Consider the following 25,350-nt stretch of genomic DNA (forward strand, 5'->3'; position numbering starts at 1 on the left):
TTGTTGTTACATATTTTTACATGTTTTTACATAATTTACATTTATAATTTTTTTTTGTTAAATAATCCACATTTTTTTTTTAATTTAAGTAAAAATAATGGAAATTTAAAGAGATAAAACTACATTTTTGAAAGATTGCAAGTAGTATGCGCTTGTTGGCTTGTTTTGTGCATGATGTGCGCGGCTGTTATCGTTTGCTACTACGTTTATTCCTATTGATTACGATAAACTGTAAAAAAAATATTATTTAAAGCTTCAAGTCCCGTAAAAATATTTAAAGAAAATTACCATCACTTACCTCTATCTCGAGAGTCAGTGATTATTCGCTAGAGTACTTGGTTACAGCATAATACGCTACAAAAAATATAGTGCCATTAAAGTAATTTTAAAATACATAAAATAGATACTGTTTCATTAGAAAATGCACAACATTTGATTAAAAGCACTTCATTGCGACATAATTTAGGGTTTGATATAATTGTTATAACGCTATAACGATTACTTAATTATCCTCTAATTCTGCATATAACTTACTAATACTATCAAGTAATTTACATTTCAAAACTTATCCCTTGTTGATAACCCAAATAGTGCAGTAACACCGTGAAAATTGAAGAGAACTCTGTGGAGGTTTGGTATTAAAACCAAGAAATAGGTTAGATGAAAATTCAAACTATTATAGATAATATAGACAATATTCTAAGAAACAGTAATTCATAAACTTACTACTGTACTTAACCCCCTTGAATTAGAGGTTTTCAAATGTTCCCCTATAAGACGTAGAACGGTCTTTTAAAGCCTCTGTAGTCGCTACAAAAATGTATTTCATCCCAATTGATGCAAAGTTATCTTTGACAATCTTAAAAATATGTGGTGATGGCCCACTGTTTTTTTGACAACAAGAATTCAATCTGGATGAATGAATTTTCATTTTCAGCAAAAAAGTTTTATAAAAAAATTAATTTTTACCGTAATTTTTTTTCATTTCAATTTTTTTATTCTAAAATGCCTATATAATTCAACAAATCTTATGATTGCCGTTTTCGTCTTATATTACTATAGAATATACAACTTGAACGTGGCAAGTGTTTGTACTGTTATTTTCACCTACGATTTATAAACTTTAGAAGTTCACGCCAAGTAAGAGCTGTACAAAGCTATTTGTAAAGCGTATAATAAAATAATAAAAATTATTATATAATATAATGTAAATTATAAAAAATACACGACAATAACTGTAACTTGTAAGACAGTTCGGCTTTTCTGTTCGGATCTCGATTGTTGTATCAGAGCGTATACCAATCGAAGTCGAAACCAATTACCGCCTTATTACTCATAAGTACATAATAATAATAATAATAACGATAGCCAAATGGTGTGTGCGCGTGCTATTATATAGGCACGGCACACGAGTGCATTAATTGTATGTTCCGCGCCCAACAGTGCATAATATTATTATAGAGCTACAACACTCGTTACGACACCAAAATATAAATATATAATCGCGCCCGCGCGAATTAAAAATGCACAAATAAAAATAACACTATAATATATTACACGTAGGTAATGACATATAGTTTATTATTATTATTACAACGGTTTGTTTTTTTCGCCAATATTTCATAGGCCCACACGTATGTGAAATTATTGCGACGTCTATCGATTTTTAAAACGTTTTTTTTTTCTATATAAATAAATAATATTTATGTTTATTATTTATTTTTGTTTCCACTGAAATACGCGCGATGTCATATAATTCGATTAATGAAGTATAATATTATCAATATTACGCGTACCACGAAAATAAAAACTTTTTTCCAAGCTCTTTCAGCCTTCAATGGATTATATTATATTATTACTATACTAACGTTCTAGATATACGTAAAAAAGTCGCTTACGATTGCGAATTCGTAAAATTTTCAGTCTGTATCATTATTTTATTTATCGTTATTACATCGTTCAGCCGTTATTCATTTACCTACATTTTATTTACGACGAAAAAATACAATTTTATGTATATCATTCGTACATTATAGTTTGTAGATGACTAAAGATCTGATGCGTTTTTTCTTTTTCTTTTATAATTTTGTTCAAGTTTTAAGCGATTGGACTTAAATCCAATTCCCGCGTAATTTGTATCCACTGCTTACGACCTGACAATATCCATCGATTACGTACCTACCAACCTTATATAGAAATAAATTCAGATAAAAACTATATTCTTATGAAGTTCGAAAAGAATATTTAGCGTCTGTAATTAAATCATATTATACTGAAACAAGGTGAACTCTAAAATCAGAATATAAGCCATAAGGAAAGGTATATTAATATTTAATTAAATTACTATAGTTTAAGCATGACTAACAAATCACGTATAAAATATTTTAGAATTAATTTGAATTTCATGTATTAATTCCCCTCAGTTGAACATGCATTGTTTTATATAAATATTATTAATTATTACATATTATAAAGTATAAATTATATACAGCACGAAAACAGTCTAATTGTGTTTTTTTTTATATATTTTAACTAAATAAAAACAAATTAATTTAACATTTTATGTCTTATCATATTTTATTGTAATATATATAACGATATAGATAATACCTATCATGCAAAATATTAAGAAAATATTATAAAATAATTATTGCTTAAAAAACAAAATGCTTAAAGCATTAACATTTAAGTGTAATATGTACCACAGAATAAATTAAATTTCTTTGATTCACATGTGAAAGTTGTACTCAATTTTAAATAATTCTTAAAAGAGCATCTTGTTCATTTTGAAAACTGAAAATATATCAATATAATATCTTTGATATTTTACATACATATATTATGTGTATAAAAATATTCTAAAACGCGGGTTGATTTAAGTTTATTAATTTATCGTATTCACTTGAACAGACGTATAAATAAATCCCACCAAGACTTACTGGTCTTTAAGATATGTGTTGTATTTATGCCAAATATCATAATCATAATAACATATTATTTTTCTATAGCAATATTATACCGATCTCGCAAATACAAGTTTCTTGATCACGGACCGATGAATTTATGCAATATACTTATAATATGAACACATCTTTATTTTGGCGCGTCCGTCGATTTTTTTCGTAAAATTGAAGAAATATCGTATCTTACACACAAAATAACATTTTATAATTAAAGTACAACACTGCACGGGCGTTATTATGTCATATATTTATTTTGGCGTACGTTTTTAATATTATTATGTTTATGTTTATATGTTGGAATCTACACACACACACACACACACACACACACACACAACGCGCGTGCTTGGTCGCTTAATGGATTACAGTTTATGTAATTTCAAAAATTATGACACGGGGCGATATACACGGCGGTGGAGCGTATATTATTATGTTTATGTGTTATAGCCTCAATAAGCAGTGAACCGAAATGTAGATAATCTACTCGTATATGAGGAATAACGACAATCCGTTATTGACTAATGCGTGACTTATGCGTGCTGCGGACGTACAACAGGTACACTTAATCTATTGCTTGCACTCATTATAATTGTATTTTCGGAAACGACCACGTGGTATCGTAAATAAAACTATTCTGCCAGACACTTAGTTACTTTTTAGTTTTTACACCACTGCAGTTGCAGCCTCATAACAGTATTAAATACCATAGTATAAGCCATAAAGTATTAAGGTATAATACGTTTGATGGTATATACTCGTAGATAATTTATTATTAGTAGTAGACTATAATATCGATTTAGAAAATGTATAATTTCATTTAATTTAAAATATCCCAGCTCGCTTTAATATATTATTATGCAATGATCGAATATACAGTGTAACTCACCAAAAATACTAACCTCTATATTTTCATTCAATAATGAATATATTAAAATTCCAATTTTTGGAATTTTTAAAATATATACTTACATAATATAGAGACTATAATTTAAAATTGTTGAGATTTCTTCTAGTATCTAGGAGGGTCCTTCGGCTATCAACCTTCTCAAAATAAGAACCTCTTTTTTTCTATGAAAATTATTTAATAGTTAATTTATTTTTAAATTTTGATGTTCTTTACTATATCAACATTTAAACTAGTAGTTAAAAAATATATGTAATGTTGGATCTAGTGTTTATTATATTTGGATCAATTAAACAAATTATAAATATTGATTTATTAGTATACCATCCAAATCTTCTAAACCCATTAACATAGGCTTAGTATTCTTAGTACATAAAGCCAAAAAGTTAAATAATTCAACTCTAACTTTTGATACATCAAAATTTTCAATTTCTAAATAGTAAAAAAGGAATTGTCATTTGAAAAATAAAAGTTTTTATCTTTCCAGGACACTCCAAGTAGTACAATAAATTTCAAGAAAAGTTTAATTATTTTGAAAATATGGGTTTCATATAAGCTAATATATTTAAAAATTCTGAAACACAGATTTTGATGAACTTAATTATTAAAGAAAAAAAGGGAAACCATGTTGGTGAATTACTCTCTATATTATTATGAAATTATTGAATATATATTATATAAAACTAAAACCAAAATATTCATATTTCATACGAGAAGCTTAGTGTTTAGCAAAATTGTTTATTTGTATAAATTATAATATAAATTGTATTATCGGCACACGAAAAGTTATAATTGTATCGATTTTTTAGATCATATCTAGTTATTATTTATGACTGTGGTTAGATTTCATAAAAAAAAAATGTTTGTTTTGACGTTAATCCGTTTTATAATTATTATAAGTACCGTTAATTTGTATGTACGTCGTCTGGTAAAAATAACGTAATAGACCTTAAAGTTACAATTTAATCGATTGAGTGATAATCATGATGACTGTCGAACTAAACCAAGCGTAAAAGACACCACCAATCAGTAATCATATTTTTATTCGTAATTCACCGAATAATTGCTTCCTTGGACTTGGAAGACGGATATTATTATTAGCTTAATATTAAATAGACAATTTTGAACTTGGCCATGTATTTCCTGTTACTTGATCCCGTAACTATTATTTTTAGTTCCTATTAGATTCGACTCCGTAACCTTCGAGTAATTATTCATTCTGCCGGTAAATTATTCGTTACTGAACGTTTATAGTTTTTACCAGTAAAATAATTTTAATTAGTCAATGCGTAATTCCATCTTTTTTTTATTTTGTCAAAAATCCTCACATTTTTTTTAATCTTATAATAAATTGAAGATGGAAAAAAATATATATTTTTAGCCATTAGGTATAAACGAAACAATTTTATCTGCTTAAAAAATGTATTAATTTCTGATCAGGAAATAAACCTAAAAATACACCTCACACATGATGCAGTTAAGATTATATAATGGTTGATCTCAAGTTATCGGATAGAATATTATCCGTTAAATTTATCACGGAAAGAATATTTCATACCGACAAGTGTTGAAAATAAAGATAAAATAAATAACAGTGGATATTATTTACAAGCTCATAAACATTAATCATTTTTACAACAAATGTTTGCTCTGCTGTAACTAATTTCTTTTGTTGTTCTCCACAAATATTTAAAATTAAAACTATAATTAAATTTAATAATTTTTTTTTATGGTCAACATTTTCATTAAACGTTAGCTAATTGTTAAAATAATTTTGCGAAGATATTAGTAATTAAAAAAAGTAATTAATAAAAACTCGAAGTTTAATTTTTGTTTGAATAATAATACCCATTTTTAACGACCAGTGGCGTACATTTCACGTAAGTAATATAATAAGTGAGTGGAAGATATTAATATAAGCCAACGTTAAGAAAAAAAAAAGTAAATAAATAAATAAAAAAGTAATTTTACACAAACGTTAATTTTTTTAACGGATCGATTTAGGACATTCACTTGGCGATAATACTGTAGGCACCTACACGTTACGTATTGCTGTATACTAATAAGACACTTGTCATTTTTGTTTACATTTTAAGTAGGTATATTATAATAATTGTTTCTAAAGTATACATTATACGGTATCATTCATTTCAGGAAGTTCAATCAATGGGTGGTTTCTTTTCCCATCAAGTCCTCAGTCTCTAAAAAACTTAACTTAACATAATTATAATTTTATGTTAATTTTAAATCACCTGTTATTATTGTGAATATTGAAATTTACAAATTGTTTAATTAGAAAATAAAATGAAAAAAAATAACATTTTACAGTAGGTAGGTACCTATATAATATGATTTGTCAATTCGAGTACTTACAAGTTTTATTACTCTAACGACTTGTTTTACGCACACGTGTACATTCCAGTTTCCATGTAAAATTAGGTACCTATATAACTATATGATCAACCATAGGATACATATTATACAAGAATATAATATGTCAATACCATACGTGGTACCCAACCTCTGTACATTTTTCTCGTCATCGCAGAGCAATGTAATTCGTTTACACTTAACACATATATCGCATTACGGCACATATCATTTATGTTAAATTATACGTTCGTTATCGGTTTGTAAAATCGTCGCGTTAGTAAGTAATGTGCGCACTGGCGTTGGGATGAAATTATGGTATAAAGTTTATACTATAAACAAAAATCAAATTAATTATTCCTACGCGAGTACCTATTTTTGATAATCGAGTATAATAATAACTGAAGAATTTTCTTTCTCTCAGACTCCAATCTTGAGGTTTCGAAAGATAAAATTATACAATTCCAGCATAATATATGTGGGTAGGTATACCATGTCGCAATATTGTCATCAAAGGAATAACTAAATATACTATTCCTATTCAAAATATACTAATGCGAATTCAGAGATGGAAAAAAATCATATATGTATATATATATATTAGTAAAATAGTAACTAAAATTGGGCGCCGTACCTATATTATATAAATATACAGGAATATTCACCATGCATGCTCAACCTCTTTTTTTTTTTAATATTGCAGTTATTTAAAATCTTATGCTTAGAATTTTTAAATATAATTTAGGAATTAAGACCATATTTTCAAATTCTTTAAATTGTTTTACCTTCTATTTAAGGAATGTTCCGTGAAGACACAACTACACAAACTTCTATTTTTAAAATAAGAACTCTGCTTTTCTACTGTGAATTATTTAAGCGATAATATTTCTAAATATATTACGTATCAAAATAAAATTTCGATTGAGTAGTTATTTAACTTTGTATAGTATAAGGATTAAGGATGATATTAGGTTTATGCGATAATGTGTTTAGAATATATGAAAGCGTGGTGACTTGTAAGTTGTAATATTAACTTACTAACATTAATAATTTTTAAAAACAGCTTTAGTGTAATATAATAAACACTAAATACAATAAATTGCTCTAGGCAATTCCTTATTAAGAATAGTACAAACAAATCACAAGAATTTGAAAATTTGATCACAACGTATAATTAAACATTCCAAAAATCAAAGTTGAATTAAATAATTCATATAGTTAAAAAAAAAATGAAAAAATGGGACTATGCGTGATCGAAGAATCATCCTGTATAACACGCTATGTTTTACGGTGAAAAATGTAATAATATGAAACATAAATCGTCAACGTCGTCGTAGGTACGATCGCCGCCGCCGCTGAGTCCATTCGAACCGGTCGGCGGCGTATCTGCAGCCGCACACCGGAGAAGACCTTGACAGCGGATACGGTACACCTCTTTTTAGCGCTCTTCCGTGCCGCGATTTTTCTTCCTACGGTTCGCGCGCGCCGCCCCCCACCCCGCCGCCAACTGGAAACACGTATAATAACAATATTATCGCTATAACAACGTTCCCACCGCCCGGCGAAAATCGAACGTCCCGCCACTATATAATCTAAACTGATCGCCTCCGAAACCCTAGTGTTTAGTTACCCAAACTCCAAACCGTACACACACATATTACCTCCATACCAGTTTTTTTTTTTATTTATTTAACGTTTTCGTACATTTCTGTAAATATATTTTATATAAATATCATATACTAACGCTCCGCTGTCGCAGTGTAATACTTGTTGTACACCGCGGCGACCATTCGTACAACTCCACTCGTCGCCGTTTGCACCGTCACGAACGACGACCCATATCACAACTACCTGTTGAACCTATACACATCATAATATAATATTTATTATATTTTCCGACGTCCCGATTCCGGCTGGTTTCGTTGCATATTTTCCCCGCCGAACGCAAACAAAAAAAACATATACAAAATGGTTTCCGTACAAAGGGTAAGTGTAAACGATTATTAATAATTGCATATCATACATTTTTTATCATTTATTGTATTTATAAGTGCGACCATTTACAAAACCACCTATTCGGGACTATTATATGTGAAAATACAAATTCGAATAAAAGTAAAATTGCCGGATAATGTTTAAATGAAATCAAATGCCTGTTGTCCTTTTGTGTAATTTAAATGTGGTTACTTGTTCGCATGTGTTTAATGTAAATTAATAACTAATTAAATTCACATGCAATCGAAAAACGTGATTTTTTTAATCCACTTCATTGATCCTTAAACGATATTATATAAATTATTTAATTACGCGTATGCCCACAGTGTATAGTTTCAATCAATATTATGGAATGACGAATTAGGTTTCAAACATTTTAGAATAATATTTATAGATGGAATGTATTTATAGAATTTCAGGCAAGTGGTATTTTTATTAAAAATTAACCAATTTAACGATGAAAACAATTACAAATATTTTTCTTCCATTTGATATATAGCATATTAACGATTTTAACGGCCATCAGTGTAATTAATGTGACTAAGTACTTCTTAACGTGAAAACAATTTCATTTACATTAATCGTTTTGAACTGCAAGGCTGCATACGTATATAATAATTGATATTACAATGTACTTACATATTGTCATTATTAGATCGTCTGACAATGTTATTAATATAAGATGCGCGTACGATCCAAAATTAAACCGGACAAAGCGGCTTTTGTTTTTCGCCATTTGATTTCGAACGATACGCGCAAACGGATGAATGATTTATGGTACTGCGGGTATACCTGCAACATTATTCAATTCATATTGAGCAAAAGTTCCAAGTTGATAGGTCTAGAAGAAAATGAGGAAATTCGGTAGCGTTGATTCATTGTATCCGCGAGGCCTTTGAAAATACCCGTCTATCACATTTCACCATATGACCAGTATTCGTACACTGAGTGTAGTTCAACGACGCGTGTTTATGGTACTTGTATACGCCTGAAGACTTATTGAACATTGTCTTATCGATATCGTTTTGAGTTTGAAGATAGATAAAAAAAAAATTCCTTATTAATACAATAAATACGGGCTCAATAAAAAGTGATAATTAAAAAAAAAAACGGTCGGAAGTCGTCGGGCTAGCGAGTTAAACATCATAATAATGTTCATATTATAATAATAACATAGCAGCTGATGCATGTTCGCGAATTCGTGATCGTATTCGGTTTATATATATATATATATATATATATATATATATATATATATTATAGGTACATGTCATATTCTATATTCACATGTCCTTTATATACACTCTTGCGCTCGCGCCCGTAATACGATAATAATATCTCATTTAATGGTATCCATTACACATTTCGCGTTTTGGCGACACGTGTGAAAAACGCCACCGCAAAGCTAAATTATGTACGTTGTACGTATATATACACATTATATACCTACATGCATATTTTTAATATGCCGCACGTACGCCGGCCGTCAATTTATAACAATAATAACAACAATAATAATATAATGTCCATGTACTTACGGGCTGTCGATGACATAATATTATGTTATACACGCGATATGTACCCATATATTATAATATTCATAAACGACAAGGTGGAGGGACCAATATCGGTCGTTATATGCGACGGGCTCGCGTGTCACAGACACACAACACACATACGATATATATGGGTAATATGCTCGTACTTTGCTCGGCGAGTGTTTCAACACGGCGTTTTCTTTTTGAGGGAAAAACCACCAATCAATGTCGACCGTCGGTCGCGATATAATTACGCCGCCGTTGCCTCGTTTCGCCTGTTGCAGTCGTACGCCCACGCCCGAACGCGCGTGTGTACCTCAAACGACTATTATATATCATATATATAGAGGTATACATACTACATACATAATATTATCATATTATATCTACGTTTTACTGTCCCGACCGAAAATCGTCCGTTGTTTTTTTCGAAACGTTTCGGTTTTTCGTACACCCGCCGCTGAAAATCCGTTACGAAACATAATAATTACAATAATGCTAAAAATATCATAATACCATATGGGAACCGGTGCTACGGCCAGCGAGACACGCACGTCGCCGACTACGACGTCCGAGCGAAAGCTTACAAGTCACAATACCGGCAATAATAATAATGACACGTACCAGTAACTATATGTATAATAATATACATCCTACGGACAAGCCGACACCGGTTGCGTCTCGACGCGGACGACGACGATATTACGATCGTTAAAAACGGCAATCTTCCATACAGGTTTCGCGACATGGTACAGCAGTCGGTCGAGAGAAAAACATCATCGCGATTACCTACTCGCGCGTGTTCTCCCGACGACGATCTGCGACCGATCTATTTAGATGCGATTGCCGTCGACGCGCGTTAATCGCGGTCGGGTTCGCCTGCGTTTCGGCTCTTATCACGTGCGTTTGCAGAACGCCAGCACGAATAACGATCTTTATATATACATTATTATTATGTGTAGGTTTACGTCAACCCGTTTCAGACGACAACGTCGTGCCGCGCAACAAACAGTATTACGCATTCAAGGCGATCCCCGTTTGATTGTCTATGCCGCTCATTATTTCTAAAATTCATAACTTTTTTGGAATTATTATTTTTACATAGTTTGATGTCGTTGTTAAAACAACAATTTCGAAAACAATTATATATTTATTACAATTTATTATCGTTATAGGCACATAGTTTTAAAATTGAATTTTTTTTTTTACTTTTTTGAGTTACTAGCCTACTAGGTATATAACTCTTTTTTTATATTATAACTTATATCGATAAGTACTTATAAAAATGATTAATATATAGGTATCGAAATAATTGAAAAATATTCGGCTTAGGAAAATTAAATCAAAGATGTGTGTTGTCAATTATTAAAGTAAGAAACTCAAAAAGCTTATAATGATAAAAAATTTAAAAAGTATTGTTTGCAACGACATTAATTCATGTAAAAAATTATTAACAAAAAATTTAAGACTTCGAAACAAACATAATGAGTGTATACACTTAAATGAATCACCTTATTATATATATAATATATTATTACGTGTTCAAGCAGTAATACAGTACCTATATTATTATATCAACACAGATGGTTTGAACGAGATTTCGTCCGATAATACATCGTACAAGCGTTGTCTACTACGATTTCATATAGTATAAAACAATAATATAATAATTGCGCGGTTGTAATTAGACAGGTCGTCGTCACTGCCGTATCGAATAAGATTCGTTTTCATTCGATTTGATATAATGAGCGTTACGCGAGGAACCGTAGATAATTATAAAATATATATGACGACAAACCTGTGCTCAGGATGAATCGTTTTTTATATTCAAAATATTACAAACGAGACGCCGCGAGACGAATAGTTTAAAGACGTGTCGTGCAGATATAGTTAGCCCGTAGCGATAATAATATGATTCTGTAACAACTAACAAGCTCGTTATATAGAATTTCTCAGAAATCGAAAACCAAAAACATTTTTACGTCTTTCGCGGTCTTCAAAGTTCTAATTTGCAAGTATTGACTAAACACATCGGAACAATTCATTTTTTATGTAGACATCAGCATTTAAATTGTTTCCAGCGCTTCTAAATGATTATGAAAATAATATGCTATGAACTATATTTTAGAATTCAACAGGTTATCGATAACGTTGTCCGTACATATTTCGAGTTACAGTATAACAATGCAACTGTTATATTTGTTCATCTCGCGGTAACGAACCGTTAATTTTATCATATTTCGGCGAGAATGGCAAATATTTTAAAACTCTATAAACTGGAACTAATTTGTGACACGTGTCCTTCAAAAGTCAATTTTTAAAATGTGTCGTTTACAAATCGCGGAGAATTGTCAAACGTATAAAATATGATATAGTCGATAGTGAATAATATAAATTTAGAAAAATCGTAATGAAAGTACCTACTGCGAGAAATGTACATTGAATATTGCAACTGTAGTATTATATATTATTTTATACCTTTAATGATCATATTATCATTATCGATTAAGTTATTTTAGTAATTATATGAGTGTCCACTATTACTCGATTTCTTTATTGAGAACGTTTGAAACAAATCGATAAATCGTTCGGAATCAAATATTCTATATACACAGTAGTCTTCTCTGGACGAAATAATCACTTATAACTTATAAGATATAATATGATCACGGAGTACAAGACGTGTACAACTGCATTCAATCACTATTATAAGCATGTTATATTTTACTCTGACATAACTAAAATATTATATATATATATTAACGCTTTAAGCGCGATCGCGTTTCCAATTGTGTCCTTTATTATGTTTCAAATGGTTTCGGTTATTATTAAACACGCGATGAATGGAAATATAGTTGGTCAGAAATTTCACCGACTCTTCTGTCTGGTCAAACAATTGTATGTCCACGACGTGGACACAATAATACCTTTACATACACGCATAATATAGGTAGGTCCGCCCGGCGCCTAGGAAACCCTTAGGACTTTCTCTGTCAACACGAAATTCGTGGTCGTTGTCGTAAGAACTTGTCGTAAAAACTTGATAATATTATTATCATGATACTATATTATATACATTAGGCATACATATTGTACATAATATAATATGACCGTGACACATACTCGCGGTATGCGCGTATGTCCCAAGTACAAATATAATAATAGTATATGATTGCACTGGCCACTATATGCCACCGGTGTTGTAAAATGACAAAATTATCCGTACGAACGTCTCGCGAAGATTTCGTCGCTCATCCAAACGTCCGAGGCCGTCCGTGGCTAGTTAAAACAAGACTTCGTCGTCAAATTACATTACCGTTATTGTGTTATACTGCCAGACGGCTGCAATCTGCGGCCCAGTCGTAATTATATGTATATTATACTCGATTTTCTGAGCAAACGATGCGCACCGATCATCTACTTTGATCTACAGTATTTCGTTTGCCCTGCGTACATTCGATGTGTTCCGATTGCGGTTAGATTTTTTGTTTATAATAGTTGCCGACAATGACATCTCTAAAAATAAAAATGTATAACATTTCAGCGCGAAAATTATCGCGTAATAGCGTTGGCGAGTAAATAAAAACGCGCGACGTAATAATATATTGAGTAACATAATATACGTAGTAGTATGTGAGCGTTTTCGTGTCATTCGTCTACCTCTATATTATATATGATTATAAATTTGATAAAAAAAAATACATTCCTCGGTTTACTCGAAATCTAAAATATCGATAACTTACAATTTTATGTAAACACATATTATAATAAATCATTAGCTGTGTGTACATTACTCATATCCCCACCTAAACCCCACTGACCTACCGAAATCGTTGCTTGTAAAGGCGATCGATCAAGATTAGCACATACTAATAATGATATAATGGTATGTATTTTTATCCACGGAAATAGGTATTACAATAAAAAAAAAAAACAGCTATTAGACTCCTATTACATAATATGCGCATATAGCCAATGCATGGTAAACTATTCTATACTGCAGTTACGACAAGCAGTTATCCTTTAAGTCTCCAAATATAACTTACCTAGTTACATTATAACAACAGGGCGAGTCCTAAGTATATATATATAATGACGTGTCAACTGCAGTAGATGACCGATTGAAAAATTTACATAATCTCATTACAAAGCTTGCCACAAACTAAAGAATAATAATAATATTATGCACTTATATTAAGACATAATATAATGTAATCACGATTATTCCGAAAATTATGAGAAAATAAAACGCCAAAGGAGACATAGGCACCTAATATGTATTATTATTTGTACACCGCGAAACTTAGCGAGTTTGCGATACGCTTTAAAATATAGTTCTATGGCACTGCAGATATCCCGCACGTGATTTTTCGGCAATTTATTCCACCGCGTATAATATTGCATAATATTAATGTATATTATTGTAGTATTGTAAATAACATTATTATAAGCTCGACAATCGTGAATTTCGAGACGAATCGCGAAAAAAGAAAGTCGAATAAAATAGGTGTGAGATCCTCCTAAGGGCTAATGATGTATTAACATTTAAAATATAATATATGAATGTGATTGACAGTCGCGCGAATCTTCGTTATTCTCCGCACGTATACATAATACGACTCTGAAGCCAGACTGGATATTATTTATATGGTTTTAAATTTTAATATCATCGACTCCGTAAATATTATATTATACATAATATATTACGCCACACTTGTATTAATATAAAAAGTATTAATTCGTCTTTTTCTCATTACACGATTTATTGCGCGAGTAAAACTTTAAATAATTACGTATTTTATTTGTTTTTATCTTCTTAAGCACGTCCAACCGGTTTGCGATCGAATATTATGACGAACCAGCAACGTTTCAACGGGACGTTACGCGCGCGGAAATCGAAAAACCTGCATTTCTATAGTGTCTTCATATATATCACACATAAAGTATATAATGTAATATGTCATATTTATAACCAATCGATGCCGCGACAAGATAAATATAAAAGAAATTATAAATAAAACACGAGCAACGTCAACTGTGTGGTTATTGCGAATGTCGCAAGTGATCGATAAACTTTTAACGTCCTACGTCACGATATGTATAGTGATGAACGAAGAAAATGTGTGGGAGACAAGATTTGGAGATTAGGCAGAACGCCATTTTCTGACATGATGTTCGTTATTAAATTTTTTTGAGAAAATATAAGATAGTTTTTTTTTTAAATTTGTTGAAATATATATAGTCGTTATGCTTGGCTTAGGTTATTGATTTCTTTACGTATACATATACAACTTTAATAATACATAAAAGTTTTCATACAGTACAGAAGTACCTAACATTTATAAGTTTATTCTAATTTTAACATATTGATTAAACCTATATATATATATATATATACATATCATTTTATACTTTGGTAAAAATTAGGACACTAATTTTATAAATCATTATTTTTGAGTGCAAGTTGTTATGCTCCTCCTTATTTTATAGCACCTGGTAGACACTGTTTCGTTGGATTCATTTTATCGCCGATCAACCTTCTCTGATTTAACATAATATAGATACCTTAAGCTGCATAATTTTCTTCACCTTGTCATGCCACCATTTAAATTTCTTTTGTGCGATACAATACGCAATATGTATTCGAAAATGATTTCTTCGCATCGGTCGCTGGACGTCCACGTGCAGTCATATAGGGCGTGTGGCAACGCGGCACATTATAAATAGTATAATATACGACATGACACGCATCCATGTAGTCGTTATTATGATATACGTGAACATTGTACATGCAACGCATAATAATAATAATAATAATAATAATGATAATGATAATAATTAATACCTACAACGGCTACAACATAACATTATATTATTATATCGTATAGGCATTGTGTTACCGTTATTATTGTGTCGTTGGGAAAGGTTATTTGTGCAGATCTCGTACGACGATCGACGATACGCGTATGTAGATATTAAAATATTATAATATAGACTTGCCGCCGGGACATTGCTGCATGGAAATAGCGGTTTTTTCGGTTTTTATGTGTCAATGTTATACACGTAGCGCGAAGAGCGCACGGCAATTTCACGGCAAATCGTTTTCGACGACGATAATGACTGCGAAAATATTATTATAACGTCACACGAGACGGATAAAACGCTGCACGCGTATACTGTAAGTACATTTAAACAGTATACCGCGACCGCAAGCGATCTCCACCGCCGTATAATATAAAAGTGGATAATATCAAAATAATATTTTGTCACGCGTCGTATAACTATTATTATAAATTCAAATCCGTTTCCGAAAGAATTCATAAGCACACACACACACACTAACATATTATTATACTAAATTATTACGTGTGTAAATATTATGTATACCTAGTTGGCTAGCAACTTCTGTTTCGGCGAAAGTGACTCTAAAAAAGACAACACCGTATTATATTCGCACATTATATTTACGTTTTATATTTAGTATCGAGTCTGGGTGACCAAGGTTAACTTGAGTTCAGTTTTATAAAAAGTATTCAAAAACTCTTTAAATAATGCAATTTACTATGCTTATGTTTTGATTATTTATCTTAGACTTTGTATACCTGGAGACTGTCACGGCAATACTACGTAATTAACAACGTTTTCAAAATCAATTTTTTTGTGTCAGTTTATAAAAACACACAATCCGAATATTTTAAGTTTTTTATAATAAACAAAGAATACCGATATTTAAAATTTTTCAAAATGTTGATCATTACTCAAAGATGCGCAGTATACCGACGATGAGACCTTGGTCGATGAATTCCTTTTATCAAAAATGTCTATATAGTTAAAATAATTCTGACGAAATCTGTGAGGCCACTTTGAAGAAAAAATCACAGACACACACACGATTATTACTCAATTAAAAGTAGGTTTAGGAGACGTTTTCATAGTATCCAGACGAAGGATTATATTTTTATGTGTTTATTATAACATATAAACATATAAACAATATATGTGCAGTGTCCGACGAATAAATCAGGCCGGGCTAATGGATTTTTATATCCGATCAATTATTATTATTACGACCACGGAATGCCGGAATTATCCAGATGAATTTTTACCTCTTCGCATCCAACGCGTTTTTAATGGCAAAGCGTGCGTGTATATAATAAAAATCACGAATATGGGTTGTGTGTGCGCACGCGTATAAATACTCGTTATTGATGTACGAATAATAACACTCGGTATTTTCTACTTTCGTTTTTGGCGACAAACAAATCGTTAACGACACGTTTTCGATTCGAATTACTGCTGCCGCTGCAGTGTATAATATAATATAATATATATTATTATGTATAGGAAGCGTAAGAAGACGGGAAACGCGTACTGTTACGTGACCAGTTTTCTATAGGCCTGCGCAGCTGCATATCGTGTTGTTGACGGATTTTCCTGATGAGATTCACTGCAGAAGTCGTCGCATTTTATCTCATAATAATCAGATGGGAGTTTAGGGCATTGTTATCGTTTGTAGCGGTGTTGTCCAAACTTCCGAGGTATATGAATAAAAAAAATCTCCAAAATATAGTAAAATATGTATATAAAAATAACAAAAATAGTTAGTTACCATTGGTTTAGGCCTTCCACTCGTGCTTACGGATCGGATTCTCATGGACGTTTTCGATATCCCGTTCCCATCATTCGTCGCATCTCGAATGGCAGTTTTAAAACTACTCGAATTTATGCATATAACTTCAAATTTATATCTATTTATAATATTGTTATCGTCGTGGTTTAACTGACAACGATCGTATCGTAAAAACATTGTTCAAACCTATCACAAATATAAATCTGTAGTTGATCGATTTATTAAATACTAAGTATAGTCGACAGTCGATAAGCTATTTTATAGGTTTAGGAATCAGGTAATGAATCTATAGGTACCGAGATGGATTCCCATTGATAAGACAGTTTGTGTAATCGTATTTTTTTTTTTTACTTTTATAAGGAGTTTTTCGATAACAACATTTAAAAACAGCACCAATTATTTTGACATGTTTTATTTGTGAGAATATAAACAGTACTGAGATATTTCAAAATAATTTGACATATTGTATTAATCACTAACCATTATTAGTTTTACTATACCATAACAGCGAATAATAACTATTTTAACTATATCGCTTAATAGTGTGAAATCAAAACCCAGCTATTGTCCCAGCTCGAAATCAACACAAAACTGTTCATAACATTGACACCAACGCGTGTAGAATCAACTGAAAATTTTTAACCGTGTGCAATGATAATGATATGCGCGACCCGAGACCTAACCGACGATTTTTATCGCTTTACACCGTCTTGGCGACCCCGAAATCTGTGCGCCCGTTTCCCCCCTTTCCGACGCGGTTCGTACACAACAATAACGGACTGTGTACACTGTATTCACGTTTAAATATGATATATAACGCCGTCTTCGCGGTCCGCATAATATGCGTATACATATCGTATAGGTCACCGACATAATAATATATTGGACACATATTACCATAATAAAATATTATAATATTATCGTATATACTTATATTGTACGATTTTAACTCCGAACACCGCACGTGTCCGTTTATTCGATTTCATGCACACGAATATATCCAGTCGCGTGAAATCGTCGGGTTGCTATATTAAATATGATGTATGGATTCCCAGGGGGCAGATGCGAAATTGGCGATGCGCTTCGGCAGACGCACGCTCGTTCGCAATTCTCGGACGACTCGCTAAGTCGTGTACCTCGCACAACGTACCTTAAAATGTTCACGCGGTTAAAACCGTGATCCGCGGAAATCGATAGTCGTACACCGATTACGAAGACGAAGAATACGATATGTGCAGAAACATAATATAATAGTTGGACGCGCGGCAATATGCACGGTGCACCTATATACATAATACAACGCGCGATTGAACACGATAGTGATATATCCTCTCACGATATTAATTTTAAATTGTTAAGTCTGTCAAATTTTTGAATTTCTCCCAATCGCCCCCTACGCCTTTAAGCACAGCCGCATACAGTTATAATAGTGTTCAGATAAACTTTTAGAAACACATGCTTTTGGTGTGGTCGAATATATTATGAGTTTAAAATAGGCTTAAACATATTAAATTTAATGAGATTTCGCCCGATTTCGGCAACTCAACGTATAATATAATATTATATAAATATTATTTTATTGAATGCAAATGATACAGGTATAACTAAGATTTTTTTTCTTATATTTTGAAACATAAAGAGTGTTTATTAATTGGAAAAAAATGATTCAATTTTATCGAACAATTCACACTGAAGGTAATTTATGAGATTCAATTTATTTGTCTTGGTTTGATATTAATCGCATCAAAATGAACCTAACGAAGTAAGAACCTATATATATATATTATAGTGTCACGTCGATATACGCGTAGATATATCTAATAATAATAATAATTCCGTTTTCGCAATACGAATCCCATAGTTCTGCGTGTATGTGTTTTGTTCGTTTTTCTCTCGGCGTATCGTTTTTGTCGTCATCCATTTATCATGGGTGCCACAGACATTTAACGCGTGGGAGTAGTCTTTTATTAAAAATCGTACATGTCCGTCCGAGAGACACTTATACGCCACTTATATATATATATATATATATTGTCGTCGACATGGTATTGTAATATATATAAATGTATAATATACCTCCGCGTCGGCCGTTATAGCTCGGTATACACCCCGTTCGGTCGATGTTAACAAGATCGCGGTAACGCCTCTGATACACGTGGTTTATTATATGTATATAATATATATAGGTACATATCGCGTTCACGGCGCCATAAATATTATCGTAATATGCGGCGAGGAAAAAAAATTCGAAATAAAAACGGACACGAGCGAAAATCGTTACGCATAAATTTACGTCGGATTCCGTCGATTTTTACACAACTCTCAGACCCCGCAATGCCTACGCGCTCTACTTGCCACTCGTACAAGTTTACAGCGACGATGACGACTACTAATAACAATACGCATACATACACATTTATTTATATATATATATATACGAGTGTCGAGTATATGATTATATTATGCGAATTGAAATGTGTGCGCGGATGCAATAATAGTGCACGAGTCATATATATTGTTATATTATTTATTATTATATGTATATATGTATCGGGTATTTATAAGCCATAAGGTGCAGACTGCCTGCAAATATGTAAATAAAAGTATGTAGGTATGCAAAACTTATACTGTTGCGTACGCACTGCACTTATGGTTAGTAATGAAATGACGATAGCCGGACGACGAAATTGTTATATTGTAATTTGTAATAGCTAGTATAATATCATACTTTTCCGAAAACTGATAAGAACAGCCGTTCACCAAATAAAAACTGTAAATGTATCTGTACGATCATTAAGAAGACACCGGTATAATAATTAGATATCGGTGGTATTAAAAACTTTAATTTTAATACTCCTCAAGTCGACACATATAAAATCACTATACATATTTTTATAGGAAAATATTAATTTATTAATTTCTATAATTTTCACAAACTATGTTGTTTATTGTATCATAAATGCATCACAACCTATTATGATATAGAGCGAATAAATTAAGTAGTAAATTCACGAATAATATACTCGCAAGTATTGATAAATGAAACTAAACTGCTGTGCTATGTGTTTATAAGACGGGGGACAAAAAATGCAACTAGTTTAATGCATCATATAATTTTGAAATCGGAAACTAATACAATTTTTAAGATTTTTATATTTAAAATATTAATAGTATCAAAAGGGTTGAGGATTAAATAGTATCGTTCATCTCTAATAAATTATTATGATATTATAATAATAGAAAGCGAATACATATTATTTCATGGTTCGATGAATCCTCCTCGGGCTATCCGTGAATTCCGTCACCGTAATAAGGTTAAATAATCGAAAGATATTTGTAATATTGTTGTATGCTGGAATACCGAAAAACGTGATAATATTAAATTAAAAGTGTTTCTTTACGTGACCATTAAAAAAAAACACGTTTTGGTCGATTTCTGGTAGAATAGATTTATCAAGCCCGTGCTATTCGTTCGCATTATTGTTTTCTGCATACTAATAACTAATAATATTTACGAAGCTGCTACTATGACCCAAAAACAATCCACTCGTATTCGGTCCACAATGATTACGATACCGAAGACGATAATATTATATTTCTAGTTCCGAATGATAAACGATAATTTTTAGTCAATTACACACCAACGTATAATAATATGTTATCCTATGTCCGGATTAAATGCAGTCATGTTGTATAAATACATCATATCATATTATTTATTTAATATACCAGTATAGGTACAATACTGTACATGAATATGTTATTTTATGATTTTATGACTTTGCTTTTGTCAACAGGTGTTGATCGTCCTGTGCGTCGTCGTGTGCCACCTGATGATCGCGTCAGCTCAATTCAACTTTGGCGATTTCCTGTCCAACGTCGAACAGTCTAGCAATCGAGACCCCAGAGAAAACCGAGGTGAGTTTAGGCAAAAATAAATGTGTATAATATGTGGTTCAATCTTTCCAAAATAACATATTAAATAATAATCTTTTTTTCCAATTTTCCCCTTTTCTGGAAAAATAAACAACAGGTCCAGTTCTGTTCCCGGCAACACAACCCGGTTCCGAGACCAGCGGCGTGGTAGTGGGAGCTTCGGGATTCGGATTCGTACCACCCGGTGGCAACAAACGTAAGTGTTTTTAATAATATAGTGTTGTATACACTACTATACTAAATTATAGTCATTAGTCATTAGGCACGTGGCTCGTCGTCGTATTAGCGTTTCAATATTATATTATATTAATCGCGTTTTAATCGATCAATAATCGGCAAAATTTACTCGAAAACTTGTCCATCGACTAGAAACCCGACTAAACGCGCGCACAATATAATAATATTAATATGTGCTTGGTGCGCGTGTATAGCAAATTTGCGTTGACGCAATAATGACGTATGTCGTCACCGCGAATATAGTTGTGCAATTTTTTCCGACTGACTATTATTGTCGTTGTGAAAACCCGCGCGTTTTCGAATCGAAAGGACTTTCTCGAGTTTTCCGACCATAATATATTATTGTCACTGTATCGTTGGTAAAATATCGACATCAAAATAGACCGAGGGTCGCATGGGTGGGCAAAAATAGCCGCGTATCACGCGAATGGATTTCGGGTTGCGCGCGGTCGGATTCTGTGTAAGGCCCGCGAAGATCGTGCCTCTAAGTTTGAGAGACCGCAGCGATAGATTTCATCGCGACGCGACGGGTCCGAAATTAAATCGGTTCGTTCTTATTCGACGGGTACAGCGTGATGGCAGTCGCAAGTTCACAACCTTTGAAATCGCTGTCGGAGAGTATTGGCCGCGGCCGGAAAACTTGGTACGCATTCTCCGAATATATGTGGCGAACAGCAGATGACCCTCGCTAGCATATTGTCGATAGGTCGCGCCCAATTATATATTATGTGCCCCGGCGATGTGTTGTTTTCAACGGTTTTTGGGTCACAAACGGTCGTCGCCGACGTTTGCAGTTATTACTATAGTTGTTATACATACATGAAAATACGGCCCACTGCGGTTCGCGTTATATAATATATAAATCGCGTATAATGCATATATATATATATAAGTGGCGAACGTCCAGAGAGGATTATTAGTGTTCGCGAATTGTTCGGATAGTTTCGACTGCACCACGGGAATATTACGCTTGTAATATGTATATATATAAGGTACACTTTACGCGATGACTGTTGTGCGCTCTATTGACTCCGCCAGGGACGACGGGGTCGGTACGGTAATTATATATTATATATATAATAATATATAATACGTGATGCGGGTAGGAATGTTGCTGCAGTGGTACAACACACAGAGAGCTTTCGGTAGCCGCCGGTGTTTAAGGGCGCGAAGGTATCGTCGTGGGGGTGGAACGGGAAGAAGCCACGACGAGAGGTTAATTTGGATGAGAGACCCGAGCTCAAAGGGCGCGATCGCAGCAATAATATGTCCGACCGCAGAAACTGCTGCCGGAGTATACCGTGTATATACTATAATATATATATATGTGGAGTGGCAGCCGATAAGTCGTCTTTTGCGGATGTTATTGAATGTATAAGACGAACAGTTTCGGACCGGGCGCGGCGCGGATCCCACGTCCACCCTTTGCCGGAAACAACCCCTTTGTGGAACGCGCGGCGGGCTGCGGGAGACACGATAGGCGCGCTAATGAAGACGACCGAGCCGCGAGATGCTGCGCCGACGTTACATATTATTATTATTGCGAGATACGCGTATATATAGGACACGGCGAGAGGAGCCCGTTCGTGCCGGATATTAATGTTCGGGTTACGAATACTGCCGGGACACTTCAAAGCTGAATATTATCATTATTATTATTATACATTGCCCCCGTGAAACTATACTCTCTATAGTTTCTGCGGCCAAATAATATGTATAATGATTACAAGTTACGACGTGATGATACTATATGTATATAATATAACTATTTTTCACTCGACCGCCTAAATAATATATTTTAAACGGCCGAGTTTTGGTTATTTTAATGATTTTGTGCTTATACCACCTAATGAGATTCTTTTAAAAAATACACGAGAGCGAGTAGTCTTTAAAATTTCCGAATAGAGTGCCTACTGAAAGTCTAATATTGCTGCACAGTGCCCAGTAGTGAGGTGTCTTCTTTCACCACATAAAGCTCGTGCTTATCATCTATCTTCTCGATCCGCTATAAGATGTTAAGATGTTAGCCCAACCGAGTGTCATATCACTCGTAATAAACAATATGAATATATGTATATTGTATATAGTGGAATTTATTATACTACAACGTTATTGTTTGTTTTGCAGAACCACCACAAGGCCAGAACATTTTCAGCTTCTGGTGATGATGACGAGATCCGATAACGAAACACACTGCAAGTAGATTGAATTTCCTACGCGTTTCACCCGGCAACGGATAGCAAATATATACTTGTCAATGCGAGATCTCTACAAATAATATAATAACACAAATTAAGAATAATAATATACTATACGCACTTTACATTATATCTGTACAAATCGATTATATTATGTTATATACTCACGTTTCGAATATCACATCAACAAATTCATAAATAATACATATAGGCATACAAATAATGTATATAATAAAATATACCTATATGTATACGTATATACATGTGTAGCAATAATATCGTGCGCACGATTTTATATATATATATATATAATATGCACGCCTTGTAAACGTATTATCTGAATTTGTACAGGTATGAGTATATATAGGTATACTCTAGAGTTTTCTTAATTTATTTTATTACATATTGTACATAATTTTCAAGTCTCTTATGTCTAATAATTTATTTTATAGCGAATATATTACAACCGTCTTAGGCTAGTTACCAATTATTATTAAACATATACTGATATATATTATTTACCTATATATATAGATTTACCATATTATTATATTCTTTTAAGATATTGTAATTTTAAGAATAAAACATTATGTATTTGTGGTTACCGTATTTATAACGCGCGTATCCGACTAGTATACCTACCTATACACCGAACAATTTTGATGTATGCATACAACGAAAAAATTGTAAAACAACGAAACATGATTTTATTGCAATAAAGTTACTACTATATATTATTATATATCGTGTTAGAAAACATGTAAATTTATTTAATTAATCGTCTTTTGTTATCCCGTGTACCTATTATACCATTGATTACCACTCTATATATATAGCTTATTTTATATTATTTTATATATATATATCATATTATGAAGATCCGATGATATACTATATAATATTTTATGTTTAAACATGACTCGGTCATACTATTACAATTAGTATTACATAGATACTGTTTCAGGAATAAGTCATTCGGGTTGCTATCAATATGTTGATTCAAGACTTTGACGATCGTTTAGTTATTAAAACTTTTAAATAAGATTAACATACGACTATAACATACTTTTTTTTCTTCATACTATTCGCACTAAATGCAATCAACAAAATTAAGTTATATTATATTATGGACTATGCGTAATTGTTAAAATAAATATGCTTTATTTTTTGCATTATTTTAGTTTTTAAAATCTTGGTATACGATAAACTAGCTGTTGCTAATTTGCTATAAACTATTTAAATGAACGATACACATTTACGTATACGATTACCTATAATATGTCAATATAGGTAAGTATATTTTACACAAGTCCTACTCAATTCAAAAATAGATTCATCTAATTAACTTTTACATCCACCGCATATCTTATAAGTTATAATCAAGTTGTAGGTATTCTAGTTTTAACTATACGTAAATTAAAATTGCTTCAGCAGAAGTATAGACCACAAATAATAATATTACAAAAATCGCATAAATAATTCAACTCGTAACCTGCTCAGTATACGCGATTACGTGCATACACCGCCAACGGTATAATCGAATTCAGTTTTGATATGAGAAAACAAGTAAAAAAAAAAA

General features: G+C 32.2%; 1 protein-coding gene and 1 long non-coding RNA gene across 3 annotated transcripts; one reads left to right on the plus strand and one right to left on the minus strand.

The window, feature by feature from the left end:
- LOC132932176 (uncharacterized) lies at positions 1–8,991 on the minus strand. Its single transcript, XR_009662827.1, has 3 exons — positions 8,872–8,991; positions 299–354; positions 1–229 (listed from the first exon to the last, which is right to left on the minus strand). It is a non-coding gene; the product is annotated as an uncharacterized LOC132932176 (long non-coding RNA).
- On the plus strand, positions 7,840–24,513 carry LOC132932175 (uncharacterized). Of its 2 annotated transcripts, none has more exons than XM_060998419.1 (4): positions 7,840–8,227; positions 21,202–21,318; positions 21,434–21,532; positions 23,701–24,513. In XM_060998419.1, the coding sequence occupies exons 1-4, from the start codon at positions 8,206–8,208 to the stop codon at positions 23,736–23,738; spliced, it is 276 nt and encodes a 91-aa protein (XP_060854402.1). In that variant the 5' UTR covers positions 7,840–8,205; the 3' UTR covers positions 23,739–24,513. The 2 variants fall into 2 exon arrangements, with proteins under 2 accessions (XP_060854402.1, XP_060854401.1); XM_060998418.1 differs by having other exon boundaries at positions 7,841–8,223; positions 21,198–21,318.
- The last annotated feature ends 837 nt before the right edge of the window (positions 24,514–25,350 follow it).

Source organism: Rhopalosiphum padi, chromosome 1 (genome assembly GCF_020882245.1).
Source record: "Rhopalosiphum padi isolate XX-2018 chromosome 1, ASM2088224v1, whole genome shotgun sequence".
NCBI classification, from domain to species: Eukaryota; Metazoa; Arthropoda; class Insecta; order Hemiptera; family Aphididae; genus Rhopalosiphum; species Rhopalosiphum padi.